Raw genomic sequence first — 26628 nt, forward strand, 5'->3', positions numbered from 1 at the left:
ATCCAAAATCTGTCAAAAACGTCATAGTATAGTATGTCGTCCAAAATCGGTCAAAAACTTCATAGTATAGTATGTCGTCACAAATCTGTCAAAAACGTCATAGTATAGTATGTCGTCCAAAAACGGTCAAAAACTTCATAGTGTAGTATGTCGTCCAAAATCGGTCAAAAACGTCATAGTATAGTATGTCGTCCAAAATTGCCCAAAAAAGTCATAGTATAGTATGTCGTCCAAAATTGCCCAAAAAGGTCATAGTATAGTATGAAGTCCAAAATCTGTCAAAAACGTCATAGTATAGTATGTCGTCCAAAATCGGTCAAAAACGTCATAGTATAGTATGTCGTCCAAAATCGGTCAAAAAAGTCAGAGTATAGTATGTCGTCCAAAATCGGTCAAAAACGTCATAGTATAGTATGTCGTCTAAAATCAGTCAAAAAAGTCATAGTATAGTATGTCGTCCAAAATCAACTTAAAATGTCATAGTATAGTATGTCGTCCAAAATCGGTGAAAAATGTCAAAGTATAGTATGTCGTCCAAAATCAGTCAAAAAAGTCATAGTATAGTATGTCGTCCAAAATATGTCAAAAAAGTAATAGTATAGTATGTCGTCCAAAATCAGTCAAAAAAGTCATACTATAGTATGTCGTCCAAAGTCCGTCAAAAACGTCATAGTGTAGTATGTCGTCCAAAAACAGTCAAAAATGTCATAGTATAGTATGTCGTCCAAAATCGGTCAAAAAAGTCATACTAAAGTATGTCGTCCAAAATCGGTCAAAAACGTCATAGTGTAGTATGTCCACCAAAAACAGTCAAAAATGTCATAGTATAGTATGTCGTCCAAAATCACTCAAAAAAGACATAGTATAGTATGTCATACAAAATTGGTCAAAAACGTCATAGTATAGTATGTCGTCCAAAATCGGTCAAAAACATCATAGTATAGTATGTCGTCCAAAATCGGTCAAAAACGTCATAGTATAGTATGTCGTCCAAAATTGCCCAAAAACGTCATAGTATAGTATGTCGTCCAAAATCCGTCAAAAACGTCACAGTGTAGTATGTCGTCCAAAAACAGTCAAAAATGTCATAGTATAGTATGTCGTCCAAAATCGGTCAAAAACTTCATAGTATAATATGTCGTCCAAAATCGGTCAAAAACGTCATAGTATAGTATGTCGTCCAAAATCGGTCAAAAACTTCATAGTATAGTATGTCGTCCAAAATCGGTCAAAAACGTCATAGTATAGTATGTCGTCCAAAATCGGTCAAAAACTTCATAGTATAATATGTCGTCCAAAATCGGTCAAAAACGTCATAGTATAGTATGTCGTCCAAAATCGGTCAAAAACTTCATAGTATAGTATGTCGTCCAAAATCGGTCAAAAACGTCATAGTATAATATGTCGTCCAAAATCGGTCAAAAACGTCATAGTATAGTATGTCGTCCAAAATCGGTCAAAAACTTCATAGTATAGTATGTCGTCCAAAATCGGTCAAAAACGTCATAGTATAGTATGTCGTCCAAAATCGGTCAAAAACTTCATACTATAGTATGTCGTCCAAAATCGGTCAAAAACGTCATAGTATAGTATGTCGTCCAAAATCGGTCAAAAACGTCATAGTATAGTATGTCGTCCAAAATTGCCCAAAAAGGTCATAGTATAGTATGAAGTCCAAAATCGGTCAAAAAAGTCATAGTATAGTATGTCGTCCAAAAACTGTCAAAAAAGTCATAGTATAGTATGTCGTCCAAAATCGGTCAAAAAAGTCATAGTATAGTATGTGGTCCAAAATCACCTTAAAATGTCATAGTATAGTATGTCGTCCACAATCACCTTAAAATGTCATAGTATAGTATGTCGTCCAAAGTTACACCGGAATCTTCATTGTCAGCCGAGAGTGGGTTTTGAACCTTTGTCCTGTGGGGAAGGCTAGTACCTAGAAACGGCTGTGTCATAGACCGCTAGGCCACACTATAGAGTGTTTGGCTTACACTTGTAGATACAAAACCACCAGTATTGAACTCTGACAAAGAAATTTTTTTTTTTTATAAACATCATAGTATGTCGTCCAAAATCGGTCAAAAATGTCATAGTATAGTATGTCGTCCAAAATCACTCAGAAATGTCATAGTATAGTATGTCGTCCAAAATCGGTCAAAAACGTCATAGTATAGTATGTCGTCCAAAATCGGTCAAAAACTTCATAGTATAGTATGTCGTCCAAAATCGGTCAAAAACGTCATAGTATAGTATGTCGTCCAAAATCAGTCAAAAAAGTCATAGTATAGTATGTCGTCCAAAATTGCCCAAAAAAGTCATAGTATAGTTTGTCGTCCAAAATTGCCCAAAAACGTCATAGTATAGTATGTCGTCCAAAATCGGTCAAAAACTTCATAGTATAATATGTCGTCCAAAATCGGTCAAAAACGTCATAGTATAGTATGTCGTCCAAAATCGGCCAAAAAGTCATAGTATTGTATGTCATCCAAAATCTGTCAAAAACGTCATAGTATAGTATGTCGTCCAAAATCGGTCAAAAACTTCATAGTATAGTATGTCGTCACAAATCGGTCAAAAACGTCATAGTATAGTATGTCGTCCAAAAACGGTCAAAAACTTCATAGTATAGTATGTCGTCCAAAATCGGTCAAAAACGTCATAGTATAGTATGTCGTCCAAAATTGCCCAAAAAAGTCATAGTATAGTATGTCGTCCAAAATTGCCCAAAAAGGTCATAGTATAGTATGAAGTCCAAAATCTGTCAAAAACGTCATAGTATAGTATGTCGTCCAAAATCGGTCAAAAACGTCATAATATAGTATGTCGTCCAAAATCGGTCAAAAAAGTCAGAGTATAGTATGTCGTCCAAAATCGGTCAAAAACGTCATAGTATAGTATGTCGTCTAAAATCAGTCAAAAAAGTCATAGTATAGTATGTCGTCCAAAATCAACTTAAAATGTCATAGTATAGTATGTCGTCCAAAATCGGTGAAAAATGTCAAAGTATAGTATGTCGTCCAAAATCAGTCAAAAAAGTCATAGTATAGTATGTCGTCCAAAATATGTCAAAAAAGTAATAGTATAGTATGTCGTCCAAAGTCCGTCAAAAACGTCATAGTGTAGTATGTCGTCCAAAAACAGTCAAAAATGTCATAGTATAGTATGTCGTCCAAAATTGGTCAAAAAAGTCATACTATAGTATGTCGTCAAAAATCGGTCAAAAACGTCATAGTGTAGTATGTCGTCCAAAAACAGTCAAAAATGTCATAGTATAGTATGTCGTCCAAAATCACTCAAAAAAGTCATAGTATAGTATGTCATACAAAATTGGTCAAAAACGTCATAGTATAGTATGTCGTCCAAAATCGGTCAAAAACATCATAGTATAGTATGTCGTCCAAAATCGGTCAAAAACGTCATAGTATAGTATGTCGTCCAAAATTGCCCAAAAACGTCATAGTATAGTATGTCGTCCAAAATCCGTCAAAAACGTCACAGTGTAGTATGTCGTCCAAAAACAGTCAAAAATGTCATAGTATAGTATGTCGTCCAAAATCGGTCAAAAACTTCATAGTATAATATGTCGTCCAAAATCGGTCAAAAACGTCATAGTATAGTATGTCGTCCAAAATCGGTCAAAAACTTCATAGTATAGTATGTCGTCCAAAATCGGTCAAAAACGTCATAGTATAGTATGTCGTCCAAAATCGGTCAAAAACTTCATAGTATAATATGTCGTCCAAAATCGGTCAAAAACGTCATAGTATAGTATGTCGTCCAAAATCGGTCAGAAACTTCATAGTATAGTATGTCGTCCAAAATCGGTCAAAAACGTCATAGTATAATATGTCGTCCAAAATCGGTCAAAAACGTCATAGTATAGTATGTCGTCCAAAATCGGTCAAAAACTTCATAGTATAGTATGTCGTCCAAAATATGTCAAAAAGTAATAGTATAGTATGTCGTCCAAAATCGGTCAAAAAAGTCATAGTATAGTATGTCGTCTAAAATCAGTCAAAAAAGTCATAGTATAGTATGTTGTCCAAAATCAACTTAAAATGTCATAGTATAGTATGTCGTCCAAAATCGGTCGAAAATGTCATAGTATAGTATGTCGTCTAAAATCAGTCAAAAAAGTCATAGTATAGTATGTCGTCCAAAATCAACTTAAAATGTCATAGTATAGTATGTCGTCCAAAATCGGTGAAAAATGTCAAAGTATAGTATGTCGTCCAAAATCAGTCAAAAAAGTCATAGTATAGTATGTCGTCCAAAATATGTCAAAAAAGTAATAGTATAGTATGTCGTCCAAAATCGGTCAAAAAAGTCATAGTATAGTATGTCGTCCAAAATCGGTCAAAAAAGTCATAGTATAGTATGTCGTCCAAAATCGGTCAAAAATGTCTTAGTATAGTATGTCGTCCAAACTCACCTTAAAATGTCATAGTATAGTATGTCGTCCAAAATCGGTCAAAAACGTCATAGTATAGTATGTCGTCCAAAATATGTCAAAAAAGTCATAGTATAGTATGTCGTGCAAAATCACCTTAAAATGTCATAGTATAGTCTGTCGTCCAAAATCACCTTAAAATGTCATAGTATAGTATGTTGTCCAAAAACGGTCAAAAAAGTCATAGGACAGTATGTCGTCCAAAATCACCTTAAAATGTCATAGTATAGTATGTCGTCCAAAATCGGTCAAAAACGTCATAGTATAGTATGTCGTCCAAAATATGTCAAAAAAGTCATAGTATAGTATGTCGTGCAAAATCACCTTAAAATGTCATAGTATAGTCTGTCGTCCAAAATCGGTCAAAAAGTCACAGTATAGTATGTCGTCCAAAATCAGTCAAAAAAGGCATTGTATAGTATGTCGTCCAAAATCGGTCAAAATAGTCATAGTATAGTATGTTGTCCAAAATCACTCAAAAAAGTCATAGTATAGTATGTCGTCCAAAATCGGTCAAAAAAGTCATAGTATAGTATGTCGTCCAAAATCTGACAAAAACGTCAGAGTTTAGTATGTCCTCCAAAATCGGTCAAAAACATCATAGTATGGTATGTCGTCCAAAATCGGTCAAAAACGTCATAGTATAGTATGTCGTCCAAAATTGCCCAAAAACGTCATAGTATAGTATGTCGTCCAAAATCCGTCAAAAACGTCATAGTATAGTATGTCGTCCAAAAACGGTCAAAAAAGTCATAGTATAGTATGTCGTCCAAAATGACACCAAAAACATGATAGTTTCTGTCAAGGGTGGGATTTGAACTCTTGCCCTGGGGAGTGGCTGGCTCCAAGAAAAGGTCTAAGTCATAGACCACTAGACCAAACATATATACAGATATATAAAGAATCACCAATGTTGAACTCTTAAAAAGAAAGAAAAAAAAAAAATATGAACAAAAATCATAGTATGGTATGTCGTCCAAAATCGGTCAAAAAAGCCATACTATAGTATGTCGTCCAAAATCCGTCAAAAACGTCATAGTGTAGTATGTCGTCCAAAAACAGTCAAAAATGTCATAGTATAGTATGTCGTCCAAAATCGGTCAAAAAAGTCATACTATAGTATGTCGTCCAAAATCGGTCAAAAACGTCATAGTGTAGTATGTCGTCCAAAATCGGTCAAAAATGTCTTAGTATAGTATGTCGTCCAAACTCACCTTAAAATGTCATAGTATAGTATGTCGTCCAAAATCGGTCAAAAACGTCATAGTATAGTATGTCGTCCAAAATATGTCAAAAAAGTCATAGTATAGTATGTCGTGCAAAATCACCTTGAAATGTCATAGTATAGTCTGTCGTCCAAAATCACCTTAAAATGTCATAGTATAGTATGTTGTCCAAAAACGGTCAAAAAAGTCATAGGACAGTATGTCGTCCAAAATCACCTTAAAATGTCATAGTATAGTATGTCGTCCAAAATCGGTCAAAAACGTCATAGTATAGTATGTCGTCCAAAATATGTCAAAAAAGTCATAGTATAGTATGTCGTGCAAAATCACCTTAAAATGTCATAGTATAGTCTGTCGTCCAAAATCGGTCAAAAAGTCACAGTATAGTATGTCGTCCAAAATCAGTCAAAAAAGGCATTGTATAGTATGTCGTCCAAAATCGGTCAAAATAGTCATAGTATAGTATGTTGTCCAAAATCACTCAAAAAAGTCATAGTATAGTATGTCGTCCAAAATCGGTCAAAAAAGTCATAGTATGGTATGTCGTCCAAAATCGGTCAAAAACGTCATAGTATAGTATGTCGTCCAAAATTGCCCAAAAACGTCATAGTATAGTATGTCGTCCAAAATCCGTCAAAAACGTCATAGTATAGTATGTCGTCCAAAAACGGTCAAAAAAGTCATAGTATAGTATGTCGTCCAAAATGACACCAAAAACATGATAGTTTCTGTCAAGGGTGGGATTTGAACTCTTGCCCTGGGGAGTGGCTGGCTCCAAGAAAAGGTCTAAGTCATAGACCACTAGACCAAACTATCTATGGGTCTTTTGTTGATTGTATATACAGAATCACCAATGTTGAACTCTTAAAAAGAAAGAAAAAAAAAAACTATGAACAGAAATCATAGTATGGTATGTCGTCCAAAATCGGTCAAAAACTTCATAGTATAGTATGTCGTCCAAAATCAGTCAAAAACGTCATAGTATAGTATGTCGTCCAAAATCGGTCAAAATCATCATAGTATGGTATGTCGTCCAAAATCGGTCAAAAACGTCATAGTATAGTATGTCGTCCAAAATTGCCCAAAAACGTCATAGTATAGTATGTCGTCCAAAATCCGTCAAAAACGTCATAGTATAGTATGTCGTCCAAAAACGGTCAAAAAAGTCATAGTATAGTATGTCGTCCAAAATGACACCAAAAACATGATAGTTTCTGTCAAGGGTGGGATTTGAACTCTTGCCCTGGGGAGTGGCTGGCTCCAAGAAAAGGTCTAAGTCATAGACCACTAGACCAAACTATCTATGGGTCTTTTGTTGATTGTATATACAGAATCACCAATGTTGAACTCTTAAAAAGAAAGAAAAAAAAAAACTATGAACAAAAATCATAGTATGGTATGTCGTCCAAAATCGGTCAAAAACTTCATAGTATAGTATGTCGTCCAAAATTGCCCAAAAACGTCATAGTATAGTATGTCGTCCAAAATCGGTCAAAAACTTCATACTATAGTATGTCGTCCAAAATCGGTCAAAAACTTCATACTATAGTATGTCGTCCAAAATCACTCAGAAATGTCATAGTATAGTATGTCCTCCAAAATCGGTCAAAAACATCATAGTATGGTATGTCGTCCAAAAACGGTCAAAAACGTCATAGTATAGTATGTCGTCCAAAATGACACCAAAAACATGATAGTTTCTGTCAAGGGTGGGATTTGAACTCTTGCCCTGGGGAGTGGCTGGCTCCAAGAAAAGGTCTAAGTCATAGACCACTAGACCAAACATATATACAGATATATACAGAATCACCAATGTTGAACTCTTAAAAAGAAAGAAAAAAAAAAAATATGAACAAAAATCATAGTATGGTATGTCGTCCAAAATCGGTCAAAAAAGCCATACTATAGTATGTCGTCCAAAATCCGTCAAAAACGTCATAGTGTAGTATGTCGTCCAAAAACAGTCAAAAATGTCATAGTATAGTATGTCGTCCAAAATCGGTCAAAAAAGTCATACTATAGTATGTCGTCCAAAATCGGTCAAAAACGTCATAGTGTAGTATGTCGTCCAAAAACAGTCAAAAATGTCATAGTATAGTATGTCGTCCAAAATCACTCAAAAAAGTCATAGTATAGTATGTCATACAAAATTGGTCAAAAACGTCATAGTATAGTATGTCGTCCAAAATCGGTCAAAAACATCATAGTATAGTATGTCGTCCAAAATCGGTCAAAAACGTCATAGTATAGTATGTCCTCCAAAATTGCCCAAAAACTTCATAGTATAGTATGTCGTCCAAAATCCGTCAAAAACGTCACAGTGTAGTATGTCGTCCAAAAACAGTCAAAAATGTCATAGTATAGTATGTCGTCCAAAATCGGTCAAAAACTTCATAGTATAGTATGTCGTCCAAAATCTGTCAAAAACGTCATAGTATAGTATGTCGTCCAAAAACGGTCAAAAACTTCATAGTATAGTATCTCGTCCAAAATCGGTCAAAAACGTCATAGTATAGTATGTCGTCCAAAATTGCCCAAAAAAGTCATAGTATAGTATGTCGTCCAAAATTGCCCAAAAAGGTCATAGTATAGTATGAAGTCCAAAATCTGTCAAAAAAGTCATAGTATAGTATGTCGTCCAAAAACGGTCAAAAAAGTCATAGTATAGTATGTCGTCCAAAATCGATCAAAAAAGTCAGAGTATAGTATGTCGTCCAAAATCGGTCAAAAACGTCATAGTATAGTATGTCGTCTAAAATGAGTCAAAAAAGTCATAGTATAGTATGTCGTCCAAAATCAACTTAAAATGTCATAGTATAGTATGTCGTCCAAAATCGGTGAAAAATGTCATAGTATAGTATGTCGTCCAAAATATGTCAAAAAAGTAATAGTATAGTATGTCGCCCAAAATCGGTCAAAAAAGTCATAGAATAGTATGTCGTCTAAAATCAGTCAAAAAAGTCATAGTATAGTATGTCGTCCAAAATCAACTTAAAATGTCATCGTATAGTATGTCGTCCAAAATCGGTCGAAAATGTCATAGTATAGTATGTCGTCTAAAATCAGTCAAAAAAGTCATAGTATAGTATGTCGTCCAAAATCAACTTAAAATGTCATAGTATAGTATGTCGTCCAAAATCGGTGAAAAATGTCAAAGTATAGTATGTCGTCCAAAATCAGTCAAAAAAGTCATAGTATAGTATGTCGTCCAAAATATGTCCAAAAAGTCATAGTACAGTATGTCGTCCAAAATCGGTCAAAAATGTCTTAGTATAGTATGTCGTCCAAACTCACCTTAAAATGTCATAGTATAGTATGTCGTCCAAAATCGGTCAAAAACGTCATAGTATAGTATGTCGTCCAAAATATGTCAAAAAAGTCATAGTGTAGTATGTCGTGCAAAATCACCTTAAAATGTCATAGTATAGTCTGTCGTCCAAAATCACCTTAAAATGTCATAGTATAGTATGTTGTCCAAAAACGGTCAAAAAAGTCATAGGACAGTATGTCGTCCAAAATCACCTTAAAATGTCATAGTATAGTATGTCGTCCAAAATCGGTCAAAAAAGTCATAGTATAGTATGTCGTCCAAAATCAACTTAAAATGTCATAGTATAGTATGTCGTCCAAAATCGGTCAAAAATGTCATAGTATAGTATGTCGTCCAAAATCACTCAGAAATGTCATAGTATAGTATGTCCTCCAAAATCGGTCAAAAACATCATAGTATGGTATGTCGTCCAAAATCGGTCAAAAACGTCATAGTATAGTATGTCGTCCAAAATTGCCCAAAAACGTCATAGTATAGTATGTCGTCCAGAATCCGTCAAAAACGTCATAGTATAGTATGTCGTCCAAAATCGGTCAAAAAAGTCATAGTATAGTATGTCGTCCAAAATCACCTTAAAATGTCATAGTATAGTATGTCGTCCAAAGTTACACCAGAATCTTCATTGTCAGCCGAGAGTGGGTTTTGAACCTTTGTCCTGTGGGGAAGGCTAGCACCTAGAAACGGCTGTGTCATAGACCGCTAGGCCACACTGTAGAGTGTTTGTTTTACACTTGTAGATACAAAACCACCAATATTGAACTCTGACAAAGAAATTTTTTTTTTTTTTTATAAACATCATAGTATAGTATGTCGTCCAAAATCACTCAGAAATGTCATAGTATAGTATGTCCTCTAAAATCGGTCAAAAACATCATAGTATGGTATGTCGTCCAAAATCGGTCAAAAACTTCATAGTATAGTATGTCGTCCAAAATTGCCCAAAAACGTCATAGTATAGTATGTCGTCCAAAAACGGTCAAAAAAGTCATAGTATAGTATGTCGTCCAAAATGACACCAAAAACATGATAGTTTCTGTCAAGGGTGGGATTTGAACTCTTGCCCTGGGGAGTGGCTGGCTCCAAGAAAAGGTCTAAGTCATAGACCACTAGACCAAACATATATACAGATATATGCAGAATCACCAATGTTGAACTCTTAAAAAGAAAGAAAAAAAAAAAATATGAACAAAAATCATAGTATGGTATGTCGTCCAAAATCGGTCAAAAACTTCATAGTATAGTATGTCGTCCAAAATATGTCAAAAAAGTCATAGTATAGTATGTCGTGCAAAATCACCTTAAAATGTCATAGTATAGTATGTCGTCCAAAATCACCTTAAAATGTCATAGTATAGTATGTTGTCCAAAAACGGTCAAAAAAGTCATAGTATAGTATGTTGTCCAAAAACGGTCAAAAAAGTCATAGGACAGTATGTCCTATGGTGAAAATCGGTCAAAAAAGTCCTAGTACAGTATGTCGTCCAAAATCACCTTAAAATTTCATAGTATAGTATCTCGTCCAAAATCGGTCAAAAAAGTCATCAAAAAAGTATGTCGTCCAAAATCGGTCAAAAATGTCATAGTATAGTCAGTCAGTCATCATCTACCGCTTTATCCTCCACCAGAGGGTCGCGGGGGGTGCTGTGCCAATCTCAGCTACATCGGGCGATAGGCGGGGTACACCCTGGACAGTTCGCCAGTCCATCGCAGGGCCACACACAGATAGAGACAAACAACCATTCACTCTCACACTCACTCCTATGGTCAATTTGGAGTGTCCAATTTACCTATCCCCACATTGCATGTTTTTGGACTGTGGGAGGAAGCCGGAGAACCCGGAGAGAACCCACGCACACACGGGGAGAACATGCAAACTCCATGCAGAAAGGCCCTTGTTCCAACCGGGGCTCGAACCCGGGTCTTCTCGCTGCAAGGCGAGAGTGCTAACCACTACACCACCGTGTGGCCCGTCATAGTATAGTATGTCGTCCAAAATCACCTTAAAATTTCTTTGCATAGTATGTCGTCCAAACTCACCTTAAAATGTCATAGTATAGTATGTCGTCCAGAAACGGTCAAAAAAGTCATAGTATAGTATGTCGTCCAGAATCGGTCAAAAAAGTCATAGTATAGTATGTCGTCCAGAAACGGTCAAAAAAGTCATAGTATAGTATGTCTTCCAGAATCGGTCAAAAAAGTCATAGTATAGTATGTCGTCCAGAATCGGTCAAAAAAGTCATAGTATAGTATGTCTTCCAGAAACGGTCAAAAAAGTCATAGTATAGTATGTCTTCCAGAAACGGTCAAAAAAGTCAGAGTATAGTATGTCGTCCAAAAGGGCCCAGAGTGGGCTGTAAAAATCTTTCAATTTACCCAATTCATTTAAACATTTGGAAGATGTATAGTTATTTTGAGCAATATCAATTGTAAGGGCCTTTAAACCAGCGATATTTGCAGAACTATGATATACTATCTCTCTCTCTACACATACACATGCACACACTATGAAAGGAGTCTATGCATGGCAATGACCACCACTGCAGCAAGGCTTATTTCTGTCATTATTATCATGATTGTTCTACCAGACATCCGCTATATAACCACCCACTACCTGCACCCACAGTGTAATATCCACATCCATCACTCAAAACCATTTTCAGGTCATACTCCCCCATATTTCCAAAATTTATATTTACACTATAAGGTATATGAATTAAGTTCACATGTTACTGTCAGAATTACAACATACAAGAGGTTAAAGCCAACAACACTGCAGCCACATAGTTTTCACTTTTTGTACTCGGTACAACCAGGAAGCACAAGATACGGCAACAATAACTTTGACTCTTTGTAATTCTAGTCTTGTCACTTCTCTCTGTAGGGATTGCCTGGCGGTCCTGGGGCGAAAGGTGGACCTGGAGATAAGGTAAGCCTTTTACCAACTCATACCACATCATGTTATATTGAACTCTTTCACTTTTTGTACACCTCGTCTAATCAACCCCCCCTTCTCTTTTCCACTCTGTCCTTGATGATAGGGAGAGCCTGGACCGCGAGGTCATGTTGGCGCGCAGGGTGCATCTGGACCACTGGTAAACATATTCCCTTTTTTTTTTTTTTTTTTTATACTGCGGTGAGTAATTGTACTTTTACTGCATTCTCCTAGGGTGAACCTGGTCTTCCTGGTGAGCCTGGCATGGAAGGAATACCTGGGCCCAAGGTACAAATGAAGAACTGTAACATTAAAACACAAACACGCTGTTTATTTAAGGCCCATTTACTGATCTTTCGCTGATTTCTGTAGGGTGACAGAGGCCAGCGGGGACCGGCTGGGCCACAGGGAGTCGTTGGCAAACCTGTAAGTTGCATTGCATTGTGTCAGCACGAGCTGGTTTCACACTGTGGTTCTAAATCATGTTGCTGCTCTGTACTCACAGGGCAGCAAAGGAGAGAGAGGGCCCATCGGTGTCCCAGGTGCCCAGGGCCTTAGTGGGATCAAGGGAGACAAGGTCAGTGAGTGTGTCGTGTGCATGAACAAACATGGATTTATTTGTCACACTTTGTGCATCATTGTCTGTACTCAAAGATACCTCAAAGACTTCAGTAACACACACTAGTACATAGGGGGCAGTGTTCAACCAAGAATGAAAAGTCCCACGAAGCTGTGAATATGAATATGAATATGTCAGTATGCATTGATCAGCCGCGCCATTAAAACCAGTCACCTGTTGAAATGCTGTAGCGTTAATGGAGGTATATACACGTCCATATCTTCCTCATTTTAGATATACAATCACATCCGTCTCACTTTGTCACTTGCTTGAATGACGATGCGGCATAAACATACATTTACATGATTTTTTTATTTTTATTTCCAGGGCTTCCAAGGAAAACCTGGCTCAAAGGGAGATTTTGTGAGTGCATATTTTGCTCGGGAAAAAGCCACATCGTTCTCATGTACCGGCGTGATGCTGACAAAAGCTATTCCTCAAGTCATTCTTCTCTCACTCTCTGTCACTTGCAGGGTGACCCCGGCGTTGAGGGATTGGCTGGCGAGAAAGGTGAAAAGGTAAAACTCATTACAGCGCAACCCCCGTCGCTCTCTGGAACTTTTCAGTTGTTTTTTTTTTTAGGAACCCCGAAGAAAGTGAAACTTTCCATCTTTCGATTAAAGCTTGTGGTTCTTAAAGGGCAGCGGCGTAGAATGACGCGTTGCAGAAAATGCTGTGACCATTGAGGAGTTTTGGGCATGCAAATTCCTGTGAATAATCCAGATGGCCGATCTATCTATTTACATGACATAGCTCAGCGAGTTGTCTGTGAGGCAGAAATGATGAATATACATATTCTCCTCGACAGGGATTGTCTGGTGAACCTGGGCCTAAAGGACAGGTGAGGATCAAATACTTCTTCCTTCCTTTATTAGCTTCCTTTTCTTTAATACCACGTCTTTCATTGTCTCTCTTCTTCTCCTCACAGCAAGGAGTTCGGGGAGACCTTGGGTACAATGGGCCCACTGGAGATCCTGGTAAACCAGGGGACCAGGGGCCACCAGGACTTCCTGGTCCTAGGGGACTCAATGGAGAGCGAGGAGTACCTGGCATGCCTGGCATAGAGGGGCCCTCAGTAAGTGGTCATATGCGTAGTATCCATACTACATACTTGCTATACTACATACTATGTCCACGACATGCGTGGATGTATGCTGTCTCTTATTAACGCTCAGTGTCTCCTTTTTCCAGGGCCGCGACTCATCTGACCAGCATATTATCGAAGTGGTGTTGAAGATGTTGCAGGGTGAGTTTCCCGACTCGAATATTCACCTTTGATGTCCATGGGGGAGATTAGATTAGATTAGCTCATTTCCCCGAAACTGCTTTCATCTCCTGTGCAATCAGTCGCCCTTCATCAGATGTAATTTAATCACAAAACGATGACATTGGCTCCCGGGTTACAGAGAGGCTAGCCGCATTGGCGGCCAGGAGGGACGTGCACGGCGGGGCAGGTGTCATGGGACCTCCAGGGCCCCCGGGTAATCCAGGTGGACCTGGCCCTCAGGGGCCACATGGTTTGCCAGGTACTCGAGGCATTCCTGGTATGATGGGAGAAGTGGGACAGATTGGAAACACTGGGCTTAAAGGTGAAAAAAAACAGAGTATGGTTTTATTGCATAGTTAAAAGTTGACTATTGTAAAGCAAAAAAACTGACATATGAGATCTTCCACAGGGAAGAGAGGAGCAAAGGGAGAGAGGGGAGATCCTGGTAAACCTCACCCAGGAGCACCAGGACCTCCTGGAATACCAGGTAAGAATAAGCAACAACTGGTAAGGACTGGCAGTGATGTCACCTATGGGCATCAGACCTCTGCTTTTTTGACAATATCTAAATCTGCCGTGTTTATCATTTATTAAACACAAATTACAAAACTGACATCGTGCTCAGTTGAAGAAGACCTGAGACCATGAGGTCCTCAGGAAAAGGTTTTCATGATGAATCATAGACTTCCCATCACAACTGATGGGTTTAACTGAGATCCAACAAACGAGAATACTCGTCCACTTTTTAAATGTAATTCTGCCGCATGTAAAAATATAAAACCACCCAAATATATGCCGAACAAAGGTCAGAAATGGGGGGCGTGGGGGGGACGGACATAACTGAAGGACTTGACATTACAGAGCTTGCCACAGGAGAGTTCGCTTCAAGGCATTTAATAAGCACCATTAACTCCAGTCGTTTAACAGATGCTCTTGAACGAGAGCGTAATAAGATTTCAAAGGTAGACCCTAATTCAAACTGTGGGGGAAATAAAATGCTCTCACAATACTTTTACCAAAGAAAAATTGTCTCCATCCACAGGTCCTGGCGGTGTGGATGGTGTGGCCCGGGATGGTAAACACGGTGAGAGAGGACCTCAGGGATCAGCCGGAAACAACGGTCTCCCTGGTGCAGTGGGTGCACAAGGTCTGCCGGGCTACTGCGAGGCGGCAATGTGTCTGGCCGCATCCGCATACACCTCGCCGAGACTACAGGAGGCGGGAACAATCAAGGGACCCAGTGTTTAGAGGTGCATCTCTCCACAAGCAGCTCACAGCATCTCCAGGGAGAGAGAGGGAGAGAGAGACGGAGGAAGAAGAGGGGGAGAGAGAGAGAGAGAGAGAGAGACAACTCTTCTCGGTTGGGGGACAGAAATAGTGACTGGATGTATGGCGTCCCTCTTCCTGAAACTCACAATCATACATTTTTTGACTGGTGGGACATACTTTGATCTTAATCCCCGTAGATCACGATGACAGCAGCAGCTTCCAGCCACACACACACACACACACACATCCTTTCTCCTGTGTTTTTTTGAGGAGGATGTCAGTCCCATTTACAACATTGAAGCCTGTTTTCCGTTAAGTGAAACAGGAACACATTTGTCTCGCGTCTCGCTTTGCACCCAGCCATCAGTGTGCCTGAGCCGCGGGAATCCGAAAACTGTGTCACGAAAAGACACTTTTACACCAAGGTCACTTTAAATGCTTTTATGTGTGCGGTATTCTGTATTGGAGTTTGTCATCACACAGCATCACGTCCGATGCCTTAGAGTGTAGGGAAAATAAACGATCACAGCCAAATTCACAGTTAGTACTGTCTTGTAAAATGTATAATTTTCATCCGTCAGCTTGAGTGATTTACCTCGTGTGTACATTGCCCCCCCCCCTTCTACCCTAGTCTCATTTTAGAAACTAACGACTAGCTTTATCTCTTCCTCTTGTTGCCTGGCAACAGCATATCCCAATGGATACTCCCATCTCCCACAATGCAGTGCTGTAAATCTTTGTAAATGCGTGTTGATTATTATGTAGAGGAAAAGGAATGGGTTTTGATATGCACCAACAAAAAAAATAATAAAAATCCTGTGTTAATGAATTCAGTGAGTAATAAAAAGTTCCTGCAGAAATAATGACTTTCCCTCAAAATGAATCAGTCACTAGTCCAATTGTGCCTCCTATGCCACTGTCAACTTTCTACAGGGTGTCAGCGATTTAATGACTGATTTATTTTCATCACCAAAAAAAACTATTTATTGTTCTATATAATCATCTGTAAAGAGGGCTATTGTCTGGCTGTTCAGGTAAACCCAAACAAATAAAAAGGAACCTTTTGTAAAGTCCAATGTTCTTCTGTATCATCTGGGGGAATGCAAATGAATGTCTGTGGTCTGACTCACCTCTTTTTCAGCTCCTTTTCATTTCTACTTTTCCGAACTTGATATCGTATATAAATAAACTCCCGGCGAAGCTGCAGACACTCGCGCGCTTTTGTCAACATTATTGCAGTGCCGCCGACGCCGCAAAGTTGCACGACACGAATGAGACTCTTAATGTACGTGAACGTGCGTGTTTCTGCGGAAAGGAAACGACAAACACATTTATGCAATTCTGCTTTTAAAAATTATGTTTTTCTTTCACAAATGTTTCATAAAAACAACATATTTAAGACACTTTTCTTTTTCTTTTTTTCTTGCAACAACAATGACGATGACGGTTGAGTTGATGGATCCACAGATGCACTGCTGAACGGGGCCAACTGGGCACAAAAAAGGGGGCAGCAGGGGGGCCACAGCCTTTGTTTAAAGTGACAGTTAACGTTTGTTACCGGGAGAGTCAATCAATTCGCCGTAAAGAGGAACAAAAGACCACAACATTGTGCAGACCGAGTACATAAGAGACATAAACCATCCATAAAGAAACATAAGAATGCATTAGACAAAACAAAGCATTATAAAAGAACAACAAAAGAGGCACACAACTGACATTAGCCTGGATGTACCACTGTGTAGGAGAGGTGGTGGTGGTGGTGGTGGGGGGGGTCTTTTACCGCTCTGTGCCCAGAGGCCCAGTGTCTGTACGGTCTCGTCTGTCCATGAATGAACACTATTCGAGAGGCGTTTGCGACAACACAGGTTGACAGCGGGAACCACGCGATGTGACAGCCTCTTTGAAGAAGCTACTTTAAAACCACGGAGGTGGTAAAGACGCATTAATGATTCAAAATGCGAGAGAGACAGAGATGCAAATGATATCCCCCCCCCCCCATTTAACATCATTTAAAACCACAAAAGCCATTTGCGACACTTTTATGAGCAATTTCTTTGCCCTCGTGTGTGTGAATGATGGGGGGGGTTTGGTGGCCACGCTAAGTATGTTGCATTACAGTACCTGTGGTGAATGGGCTCAATTATTGCTCACATCTTCTTAAACAAGTGCCTGGTGGAGCAGATGGCCATTACAGATTGCTATTTTGGAATAGAAAATGAGATGAGATGTTCGAGAATGGCTGCATTTCCACAAAGTGCAGTTAAAATTAGCAAAATTGGATTTAGCGCAGAAATTACAATAGCCAATATGGTTTTTTTTCTGTGTGTGTGCGTCTGTGTGTGTAAATGCAATTTTCTCCTATAAATACTTTGTCTTTTACCAAGCACATTACTTCTTTATGAAAGCTTATAGACCTTAGAAAAATATCCCTGTGGCATTTCGTGCCGAACAACCACCGACACTGAAAAACTAGCGCCGAGACATGTGTATGCATTTTTATCAAATCCTTTGAAAAAAGTATCAAAAGCCACTATATATATAAATATAAATATATACAAAACAGTCAAAGGGAGTATGAACGCAAGTTTGTGACTTATGCTTCTGCAAAACTGGGATACAATTCTAGGGATGTTCTCTTACGAGTCGAATTCAAATATGTATCACACCTCAGGCACTGAGACAGAGAATGCAATGAAATGAATAGGATGTTATCCAAATGGGATTCAGCGACAAAGGAAAAGATATGAGAGGTGGGAGCAAAGTGCTACAGTAATTGTGTATTCTCTTCCTACAGCTTTTGGGAAGAGAGAGAGAGAGAGAGAGAGATGAAAAAACAAAAAGCAGAGGAGGCCAGAATTAATCAAGGAGAAGGAAATACAGATTGTGATTCTTGTCACCTCTCCTGGGTTGTTTGAAAGTGTACAAAAGAAGTGAAACACAGAGAGGAAATAAGAGGCAGTAATACAGCAATAAATTGGCATTCATGGAAAAAAAAAAAAAGAAGAAGAAAAAATGACAATATAAAAATGTACTGCTGGTGTTCTGTCGTTCAGTTCCAGTGGGGCCCTTTAAACAACTAGTGGATCTTTGCTCAGAACTACAGTAAAAAAAAATCTGTGTGGGTAAAATCTATGCAACTCAACAACAACGGCGACTCATTTATTTCATCAAATTCAGTAACTTTGGATCGTGTTCTTTAGCATTCTATCTTTTCCCATAGTCTCTTCGCTTCAGTCCCCCCTTCTCCTCTTCTACACCCTCTACCAGGGGCCCTTCATCGGTGGGCCCTTGGGGCTGTACTCTACTTGATGGCTCATACAGTCTCCAGGATTACACCGGCCATCATTTCCCTTTGAACCGGGCTGACCAGAGGGTCCTGGGATTCCAGGAACACCCTGCTGGCCAACGGAACCTGGAGGTCCCATCTTACCATAACCAGGTGGACCTGGGACACCTGGAATAAAAGAAGAAATAGACATGTCAAAATCATACTATAACTGCTTTGGTACTTAATTTAAACTTAAAGGGACTATATTCAAAAACAATTATCAAATTATGTCATTTTAACACATTCAGAAAGTGAGATATATACCTTTGCTGACCAGTGTGGCTTTAGGTAGTATGGGTAATATTTTCAATGTCTACCAATAACCCATTTTAAGATTCTCTTGTGGTACTAAGATATTGCATTTACACGGCAAAAAAAAGGAAAAAAAGAAAAGCATTTGTGAGGTGACCTTGACTTTGTAATCATTTCATCAGTGAGTCCAAGGTAACTTTCATACCGTTGAGATACTGTGCTAGAAAAATGGGGTAGACTGACATGAATGTTTGTCAAAAGTTCTCACAAAACAAAGGGCGGGTAATTGTGTCAATTGTGTGTTAATGATCTTCAGAGATGCAGGAAGGAAGTGTTATTCTAGCTGTTCCTTCTTATCAACCAGCAGTTTCATCAATATTCACATATTCTCTGATGTCAAACTAATCCTTTGAACGTTTATTTAAAGGTCCTGCGTGTAAAATGAAGGTGGAATTGTTTTCTTGAGGCAGAAATTTAAAAACACTTTGACTTAAGGGTACAATCACCAATTTTTTTTTTAGTTTTCATTACCCCAGAGCTTTACTGGGGGTAATGAAGCATTTTAGCATTAATTTTAGCATATAGATAAAGACATAAAGGCTCACAGCACTACTGAGCCTTTTATATTTATATCAAGAGAAAGTTCAGCTCTACATCTGCCGCCATTTTGGACCGCCATGTTTTTTTTTTATTACAGTAGCCCACAATGGACAAACTAAACATCCCTTGAGTTTTAATGCTAACTGAAGGCTTCTCCAACAATGAGGTGAGGGAAAGCCAGTAACAACATGTAACTTCACCAATAAATGTAGCAAACATGTTACACATTGTACCTTTAAAGACATTAGTTAAGTGTACAATGTAGTGTACAAAGGAATTACAACTATACACTGTTTTAAATAATAGCAACGAGAGCACTCACTGACAAGTGATGTTATTATTATTAATCAGAGGAACATGAGAGAAACACGAAACAAACATTCAATCCTCGTTTAGATAATTTGCTGCGAGTGCGACTGCTGTTTCATCCACAAATGAAATAAACCGCTCCTTGCAAATTGCAGATCCCTAATTTGCTAATTTAGCAAATGCTATCTGAAATGTGTTATGATTGAGGCAGTTCAGATGTTAATTTGGCTGATTGCTAGTCTGTTCATTTTTTATTTAAAATTGGGGAAAAAAAAGAAAAGAAAGAAAGAAAAAAAAAAAGAAGACCTTTATTATGCAGGCAATTTTACTAATCAACAACAGTGGAAACTTTCTGACTAATTGGCATCGTTTATGTGATTTAACATTAGCATGGGGTCTAGCAACAGATGTGGCTTGATGCGCGCGCTCAAAACACTGAAATACAGGCGGATGATTACAGCAGATAAAAGAGAAGACAGGGAAGATTTATTGTGATATGAAAACTCTATTGTAAAATGTGCTAAACATAGCACTTGTTTAGCCGAGGACTTCCCATATTACTGATTATATAGGTCTACTGTATGTAAGCTCACACGTGCCACTATATGACTTCATAGACAAGTGGGCTTCATTACCTGGTGCTCCTGGCGGTCCCACATCTCCCATCTCTCCAAGACCCTTATCTCCTTTTTCTCCACGTGGTCCATGTACTCCTTCAGGGGGAAAGTCACACCTTTTAGCCACAGCTGACAACAAATCGTGGGCTCATGGGTTTTGACAGTGCCTCACTGCATTTCCAAAAAGTAGTGACATTTTCATATCTGTGCGACCAGCCGTGGCCAGAAAAGTGGCCCCTAAGTTTACGGAATGTACAGTAGACTGTAGACAAGTTTTGCTATGGTGAGCATATAGCGACACAACATGCTAACCTGTTTTGGCTTAATGAGTAACAGTGATATTATAGTTTCTTCTGATTCTGATATTCTGCCAAGATAACTATCTAATAACACTTGAACCACTGTTTGCGGGGCCAGTTAGCTCTTACACATCACCCAGCTTCTCATCCTGAACAAGAAGAGACATTATACACCTGCATGTACGCACAAAACAGAGTTGTAGGGTTAAGATGTTGCGGAAAGCGGTGATAAAGACTCACCTGGAGGTCCTTGGGGACCTGATCGGCCTTGCCTGCCAATCTGTCCTGGGAGGCCAGGTGCACCTGGGGTGCCAGGATTACCCGGAGAACCATCTTTCCCTGGAGGCCCGGGCCGACCTGGGGACGCCACCATCTCTACTGGCATCTGCATGCGAGACATGTAGTAGGCCATTCTCTCTGGGGAAAGGGGGAAATATGCAACAAGAAACAAAGGTTTTCTTGGTGACGACAGCTGTGGTCTCCCAGTGGGAGCCATGGAAAAACATCTAAAGGGAAAAGGCACCTCAAGTGTTGGAAATGGACGGGAAAGACTTGCTCAACAAAACAGAGATGAGCTGCACTCTTACCGTCAAAGATCTTGATGACCTGCTGGCGGATGAAGCCTTTGATATCGTCATAATTGACTACAGCCTGTGACAAGTTAGAGGAGAAATAAGGGAGAAAAACAACATGGCGAAGATTAATCAACGTTGATAATTAGAAAATTAATTATTTACAAGAGCAGCTGGAGCCCGTGAGTGCCTTAAGTCACTGTACTGAGTGAGATGATTAAAAGTTACTAATAGCATAGTGAGCGTAACACCAATTGTGTCTTACGTCATTTCCTGGTGAACCTGGAGGTCCAGGGAGCCCGGGGGTCCCCGACGAGCCTGGGCTTCCCCTCTCCCCTCTGGGTCCGACTGCTCCAATCATGGGCTGTGCATCCTTGGAGTGGTGGTACCCGCCACCACCAGGAGGCCCCGGGCGGCCTCTCTCGCCTGGAGAACCCCTCTGGCCTGGGGCTCCTGCTTCACCCTGGGACATAAACACAGACAAGTTTAATTGAAGTCAGGGATTTCAGATAAAGAAGAATTTGGAATTTGAACCTCATTATCACCAATTATATAGTACATTTTTAACTTTTTAAAACTCATTATCAATCAATTAATTTATCGCAGATTAGTCTTCTCATAATAGTATGCAATTACAATTTAATTGTATCTTTAATAATGCTTCAAAGTAGTACTTTTTCTAAAACAAAACTGACATTTCTTTCGAAAAAGTAATCATTTTTCTAACAAAACTGCCATTCACCTGACATTTAATCCAGGCCTTAATCCAACCTTTTTTGATAAAAGAGAAAATGAAGTAAAAGTAATAAAAATTATTTTGGAATAAAAGCACATTTGCTTTCTTGCTAAGGGTTGGGTGACAAAGATACCACAACTGATGGCTAATTTTATGACACACTGTAAGATCTTTATTAACCCTGTTTTATAAAAAAAACCCAAAAAAAACAGCTTTTGGCTGCATCTATATCACTTTCCACACCACGGACAGAGCTCATCATTCAGGTTGCGTCAAAACACCCTTACAATACAGTGCCGCTACATTAGCGACAGTGATTTATGGGGGACAAAGCAACCCATAATGCACATCTAATGTTTACATGTCAGAGACAGACAGGTGGCTCTTGAAATAGGGAGAATGGAGAAGAATGGCGGAGTCCGTTCTTGTCTCTCTCCCGTTCTCCTCTTCTGTGCAGCTAAAACCCTGACAATGCCGTCCTGTCAGCGTGACAAATGGCCTCATCTAGCATCTCCCCTCATGCTTAATAGCATTATGCCAGAGGTAGGCGAATAACTTTATCACTTTATCCACCTATGGTACTGTAAGCTGTGTATGAGGCCAGATCCAACAGGCTGTGCAGTCACAGAGGGTGGCACAGGTGGCCTGCTGCCTTTTTTGGCAAACGGCGACCTGAGGTGAGGATGAAGGAGGGCGTTGGTGGGAGGGGTCGGAGAGTTTGTGAACCGATGACTGTGTTAAGTGCAGGTGCTGAATATGCAGAAATGAGGGAGAGCGGGTATGTTCAGCATGGAAGAGCGACAACTAGAGTCTCCCTGAACTAAAAAAAAGAGACAACAGCAATCTGTGGAGGCAATGGCTTGCTAATGCTCGTGTTGTTCACACACACACACACACACACAAACCCACTGTATTGTAGTCAGCTTTTACCTTTTGACCATGCTGCCCATTTTCACCCGGCTGCCCAGGAGTTCCCTGTAAAAATACAAAAACACAGAAATATCCGTGAAGGAATGACAAACGCACACACGCCCCATTACTCTTGTCACCGTAATCCTGTACATGAGAAAGAATCCCTAAAAACAGACAGTACTCACATCTTTACCAGCAGCACCATCATTGCCTGGCTCACCCTAAAAGACAAAAATCAAACAAAGTGAGCTCACCAAAGCTAGCATTTTGAATGATGTTTCATTACATTTTCATTTGGAAATAGACACATGATAACATGTACAGACCATAATTCCTGGGTGTCCAGGGGGTCCTGGAGGACCTCCAATTCCTGGGAGTCCCCTGTCACCATCCTTGCCCTTATCTCCTTGTATCCCCTGAAGAAGACAGAAAGAGATTTTTCAAGACACTTGTGAGCAGCAATTGTTGTTTCAATCCCTTGTGTGCTCTCACACAAACACACTCACACACCAACAGTACATAATAGTACTCCCAACACTTTAAGGTACATTAATTTAAAATTGTGAATCTTTATCATCATCATCATCATCATCATCATCATCATCCTCCGCTTATCCGGGGCCGGGTCGCGGGGGCAGCAGTTTCAGCAAGGGACCCCAAACTTCCTTTTCCTGAGCCGCATTGACCAGCTCCGACTGAGGGATCCCGAGGCGTTCCCAGGCCAGAGTGGAGATGTAATCTCTCCACCTTGTCCTAGGTCTACCCCGAGGCCTCCTCCCAGCTGGACGTGCCTGATATACCTCCCTTGGGAGGCGCCCAGGAGGCATCCTCACCAGATGCCCGAACCACCTCAACTGGCTCCTTTCAACGTGAAGGAGCAGCGGTTCTACTCCGAGCTCCCCCCGGATGACCGAGCTTCTCACCCTATCTCTAAGGGAAAAGCCAGCCACTCTCCTGAGGAATCCCATTTCGGCCGCTTGTACCCGCGATCTCGTTCTTTCGGTCATGACCCAACCTTCATGACCATAGGTGAGGATGGGAACGAAGACTGACCGGTAGATCGAGAGCTTTGCCTTCCGGCTCAGCTCCCTTTTCGTCACAACTGTGCGGTAAAGCGAATGCAGTACCGCACCAGCCGCTCCGATTCTCCGGCCCATCTCCGGCTCCCTCGTCCCCTCACTCGTGAACAAGACCCCGAGATACTTGAACTCCTTCACCTGGGGCAAGGAGTCATTCCCTACCCGGAGAAGGCAATCCACCGGTTTCCTGCTAAGAGCCATGGCCTCAGACTTAGAGGTGCTGATCCTCATCCCGACCGCTTCACACTCGGCCACGAACCGATCCAGTGAGCGCTGAAGGTCGCAGGCCGACGAAGCCATGAGGACCACATCATCTGCAAAAAGCAGCGACGTGATCTCAAGCCCGCCAAACCACAACCCCTCTCCCCCACGACTACGCCTCGATATCCTGTCCATGAAAATCACAAACAGGATTGGTGATAAAGCGCAGCCCTGGCGAAGGCCAACACCCACAGGAAACAGGCCTGATTTTGTGCCGAGAACCCTGACACAGCTCATACTTTGGGCGTATAGGGATTGGATGGCCCTAAGTAGTGCCCCCCTCACCCCATACTCCCGCAGCACCTCCCACAGTATCTCCCTGGGAACCCGATCATACGCCTTCTCCAGGTCCACAAAACACATGTAGACTGGATGGGCGTACTCCCAGGCCCCCTCCAGGATCCCTGCAAGAGTAAAGAGCTGGTCCGTTGTTCCACGACCAGGACGGAATCCGCATTGTTCCTCTTGAATCTGAGGTTCGACAACCGGTCGAACCCTCCTTTCCAGTACCTTGGAGTAAACCTTACCAGGGAGGCTGAGAAGTGTGATGCCCCGGTAATTGGCACACACTCTCAGGTCCCCCTTTTTGAAAAGGGGGGCCACCACCCCAGTTTGCCACTCCTTTGGCACTGACCCCGACCTCCACGCAATGTTGAAGAGACGTGTCATCCAAGACAGCCCCTCCACACCCAGAGCCTTCAGCATTTCTGGGCGGATCTCATCAACCCCTGGGGCCTTGCCACTGCGGAGTTGTTTAACCACCTCAGTGACCTCCCTCAGGGAGATTGACGATGATCCCCCATCAGCCTCCCTCTCTGCCTCCACCACAGAGGGTGCAGATGTCGGATTCAGGAGTTCCTCAAAGTGTTCCTTCCACCGTCCGGTTACCTCCTCAGTCGAGGTCAACAGTGTCCCATCCTTACTGTACACAGCTTGGATGGTCCCCCGCTTTCCCCTCCTGAGGCCCCGAATGGTTTTCCAGAAACGCCTTGGTGCCGACCGATAGTCCTTCTCCATGTCCTCTCCGAACTTCTCCCATACCCGCTGCTTTGCGTCTGCCACAGCAGAGGCTGCCGCCCTTCGGGCCCGTCGATACCTTGCAACTGCCTCAGGAGTCCTCCGGGATAACATATCCCGGAAACACTCCTTCTTCAGTCGGACAGCTTCCCTGACCACCGGTGTCCACCACGATGTTCGAGGGTTACCGCCCCTTGAGGCACCTAAAGCCCTGGAGCCACAGCTCTCCACTACAGCTTTCACAATAGAGTCTTTGAACACTGCCCATTCAGGTTCAATGTCCCCAGCCTCCACAGGGATACAGGAAAAGCTCCGCCGGAGGTGAGAGTTGAAGGCCTCTCGGACAGGGGCATCCTCCAGACGTTCCCAGTTCATCCGCACTACACGTTTGGGTTTACCAGGTCTATCCAGAGTCCTCCCCCATCCTCTGACCCAACTCACCACCAGATGGTGATCAGTTGACAGCTCTGCCCCTCTCTTCACCCGAGTGTCCAGAACATGCGGCCTTAGATCAGATGAAACGATCACAAAATCGATCATCGACCTTCGGCCAAGGACACTCTGGTACCAAGTACACTTATGAGCGTCCTTATGCTCGAACATGGTGTTTGTTATGGATAGTCCATGACTTGCACAGAAATCCAATAACAAACGACCACTCTGATTTAGATCAGGTAGGCCGTTCTTCCCAATCACGCCTCTCCAGGTTTCCCCATCGCTGCCCACGTGCGCGTTGAAATCTCCCAGCAGAACTATGGAGTCCCCCGACGGAGCCCCTTGCAGGACTCCATCTAGGGCCTCCAAGAAGGCCGGGTACTCCGAGCTGCTGTTCGGTGCATAAGCACAAACAGCAGTCAGGGCTTTCCCCCCCGCAACCCTAAGGCGCAGGGAGGCGACCCTCTCGTCCACCGGGGTAAACTCCAACACAGCGGCGCTCAGCCGGGGGCTTGTGAGTATCCCCACGCCCGCCCGGCGCCTTACACCCTGGGCAACTCCAGAGAAGAATAACTTCCAACCCCTATCCAGGAGTGTGGTTCCAGAGCCAAGGCTGTGCGTGGAGGTAAGCCCCACCAGATCTAATTGGTAGCGCTCCATCTCCCGCACAAGCTCCGGCTCTTTCCCCCACAGCGAGGTGACGTTCCATGTCCCCAGAACCAGCTTCTGCCGCCCAGGTCCAGTACGTCGAGATCCCCGACCTTCACCGCCACCCATGTGGCAGCGCACCCGACCCCAGTCGATCTCCCTGCAGGTGGTGGGTCCACAGGAGGACGATGAAGAGGCCACGGGACTTGTTCGGGCTGTGCCCGGCCGGGCCCCGTGGTAGACCCGGCCACCAGGCGTTCGCTCACGGGCCCTCCGTCTGGGCCTGGCTCCAGGCGGGGGCCCCGGGCTTCCTCCGGGCAGGGTCACTCTCTTCCTCTGTTGTTTTTTCATGAGGTCTTTGAACCATTCTTCGTCAGGCCCCTCCGCTGAGACCAATTTGCCTTGGGAGACCCTACCAGGAGCACTAGGCTCCAGACAACACAGCTCTCAGAATCACAGGGGCACT

At 41.6% G+C, this 26628-nt stretch overlaps 2 protein-coding genes across 2 annotated transcripts in view; one reads left to right on the forward strand and one right to left on the reverse strand.

Annotated features, from left to right (window-relative positions):
* The window catches only part of col9a2 (procollagen, type IX, alpha 2), a 34364-nt gene extending 18191 nt beyond the window's left edge, over positions 1-16173 (forward strand). The window contains exons 20-32 of the mRNA XM_058620081.1: positions 11892-11936; positions 12049-12102; positions 12177-12230; positions 12315-12368; positions 12448-12519; positions 12889-12924; positions 13035-13079; positions 13370-13402; positions 13490-13636; positions 13753-13807; positions 13968-14150; positions 14238-14315; positions 14871-16173. Coding sequence (XP_058476064.1) covers positions 11892-11936; positions 12049-12102; positions 12177-12230; positions 12315-12368; positions 12448-12519; positions 12889-12924; positions 13035-13079; positions 13370-13402; positions 13490-13636; positions 13753-13807; positions 13968-14150; positions 14238-14315; positions 14871-15076 — 1062 coding nt within the window. The 3' untranslated portion in view covers positions 15077-16173. The remainder of the gene's footprint in view (positions 1-11891; positions 11937-12048; positions 12103-12176; positions 12231-12314; positions 12369-12447; positions 12520-12888; positions 12925-13034; positions 13080-13369; positions 13403-13489; positions 13637-13752; positions 13808-13967; positions 14151-14237; positions 14316-14870) is intronic.
* A 254-nt stretch (positions 16174-16427) lies between these two features.
* col16a1 (collagen, type XVI, alpha 1) overlaps positions 16428-26628 on the reverse strand; it is a 59064-nt gene continuing 48863 nt past the window's right edge. The window contains exons 52-59 of the mRNA XM_058619946.1: positions 23049-23138; positions 22908-22943; positions 22741-22785; positions 21340-21537; positions 21090-21153; positions 20743-20919; positions 20222-20299; positions 16428-18551 (exon numbers count right to left, since the gene is read on the reverse strand). Coding sequence (XP_058475929.1) covers positions 18358-18551; positions 20222-20299; positions 20743-20919; positions 21090-21153; positions 21340-21537; positions 22741-22785; positions 22908-22943; positions 23049-23138 — 882 coding nt within the window. The 3' untranslated portion in view covers positions 16428-18357. The remainder of the gene's footprint in view (positions 18552-20221; positions 20300-20742; positions 20920-21089; positions 21154-21339; positions 21538-22740; positions 22786-22907; positions 22944-23048; positions 23139-26628) is intronic.

Source organism: Solea solea, chromosome 20 (assembly GCF_958295425.1).
Source record: "Solea solea chromosome 20, fSolSol10.1, whole genome shotgun sequence".
NCBI lineage: Eukaryota > Metazoa > Chordata > Actinopteri > Pleuronectiformes > Soleidae > Solea > Solea solea.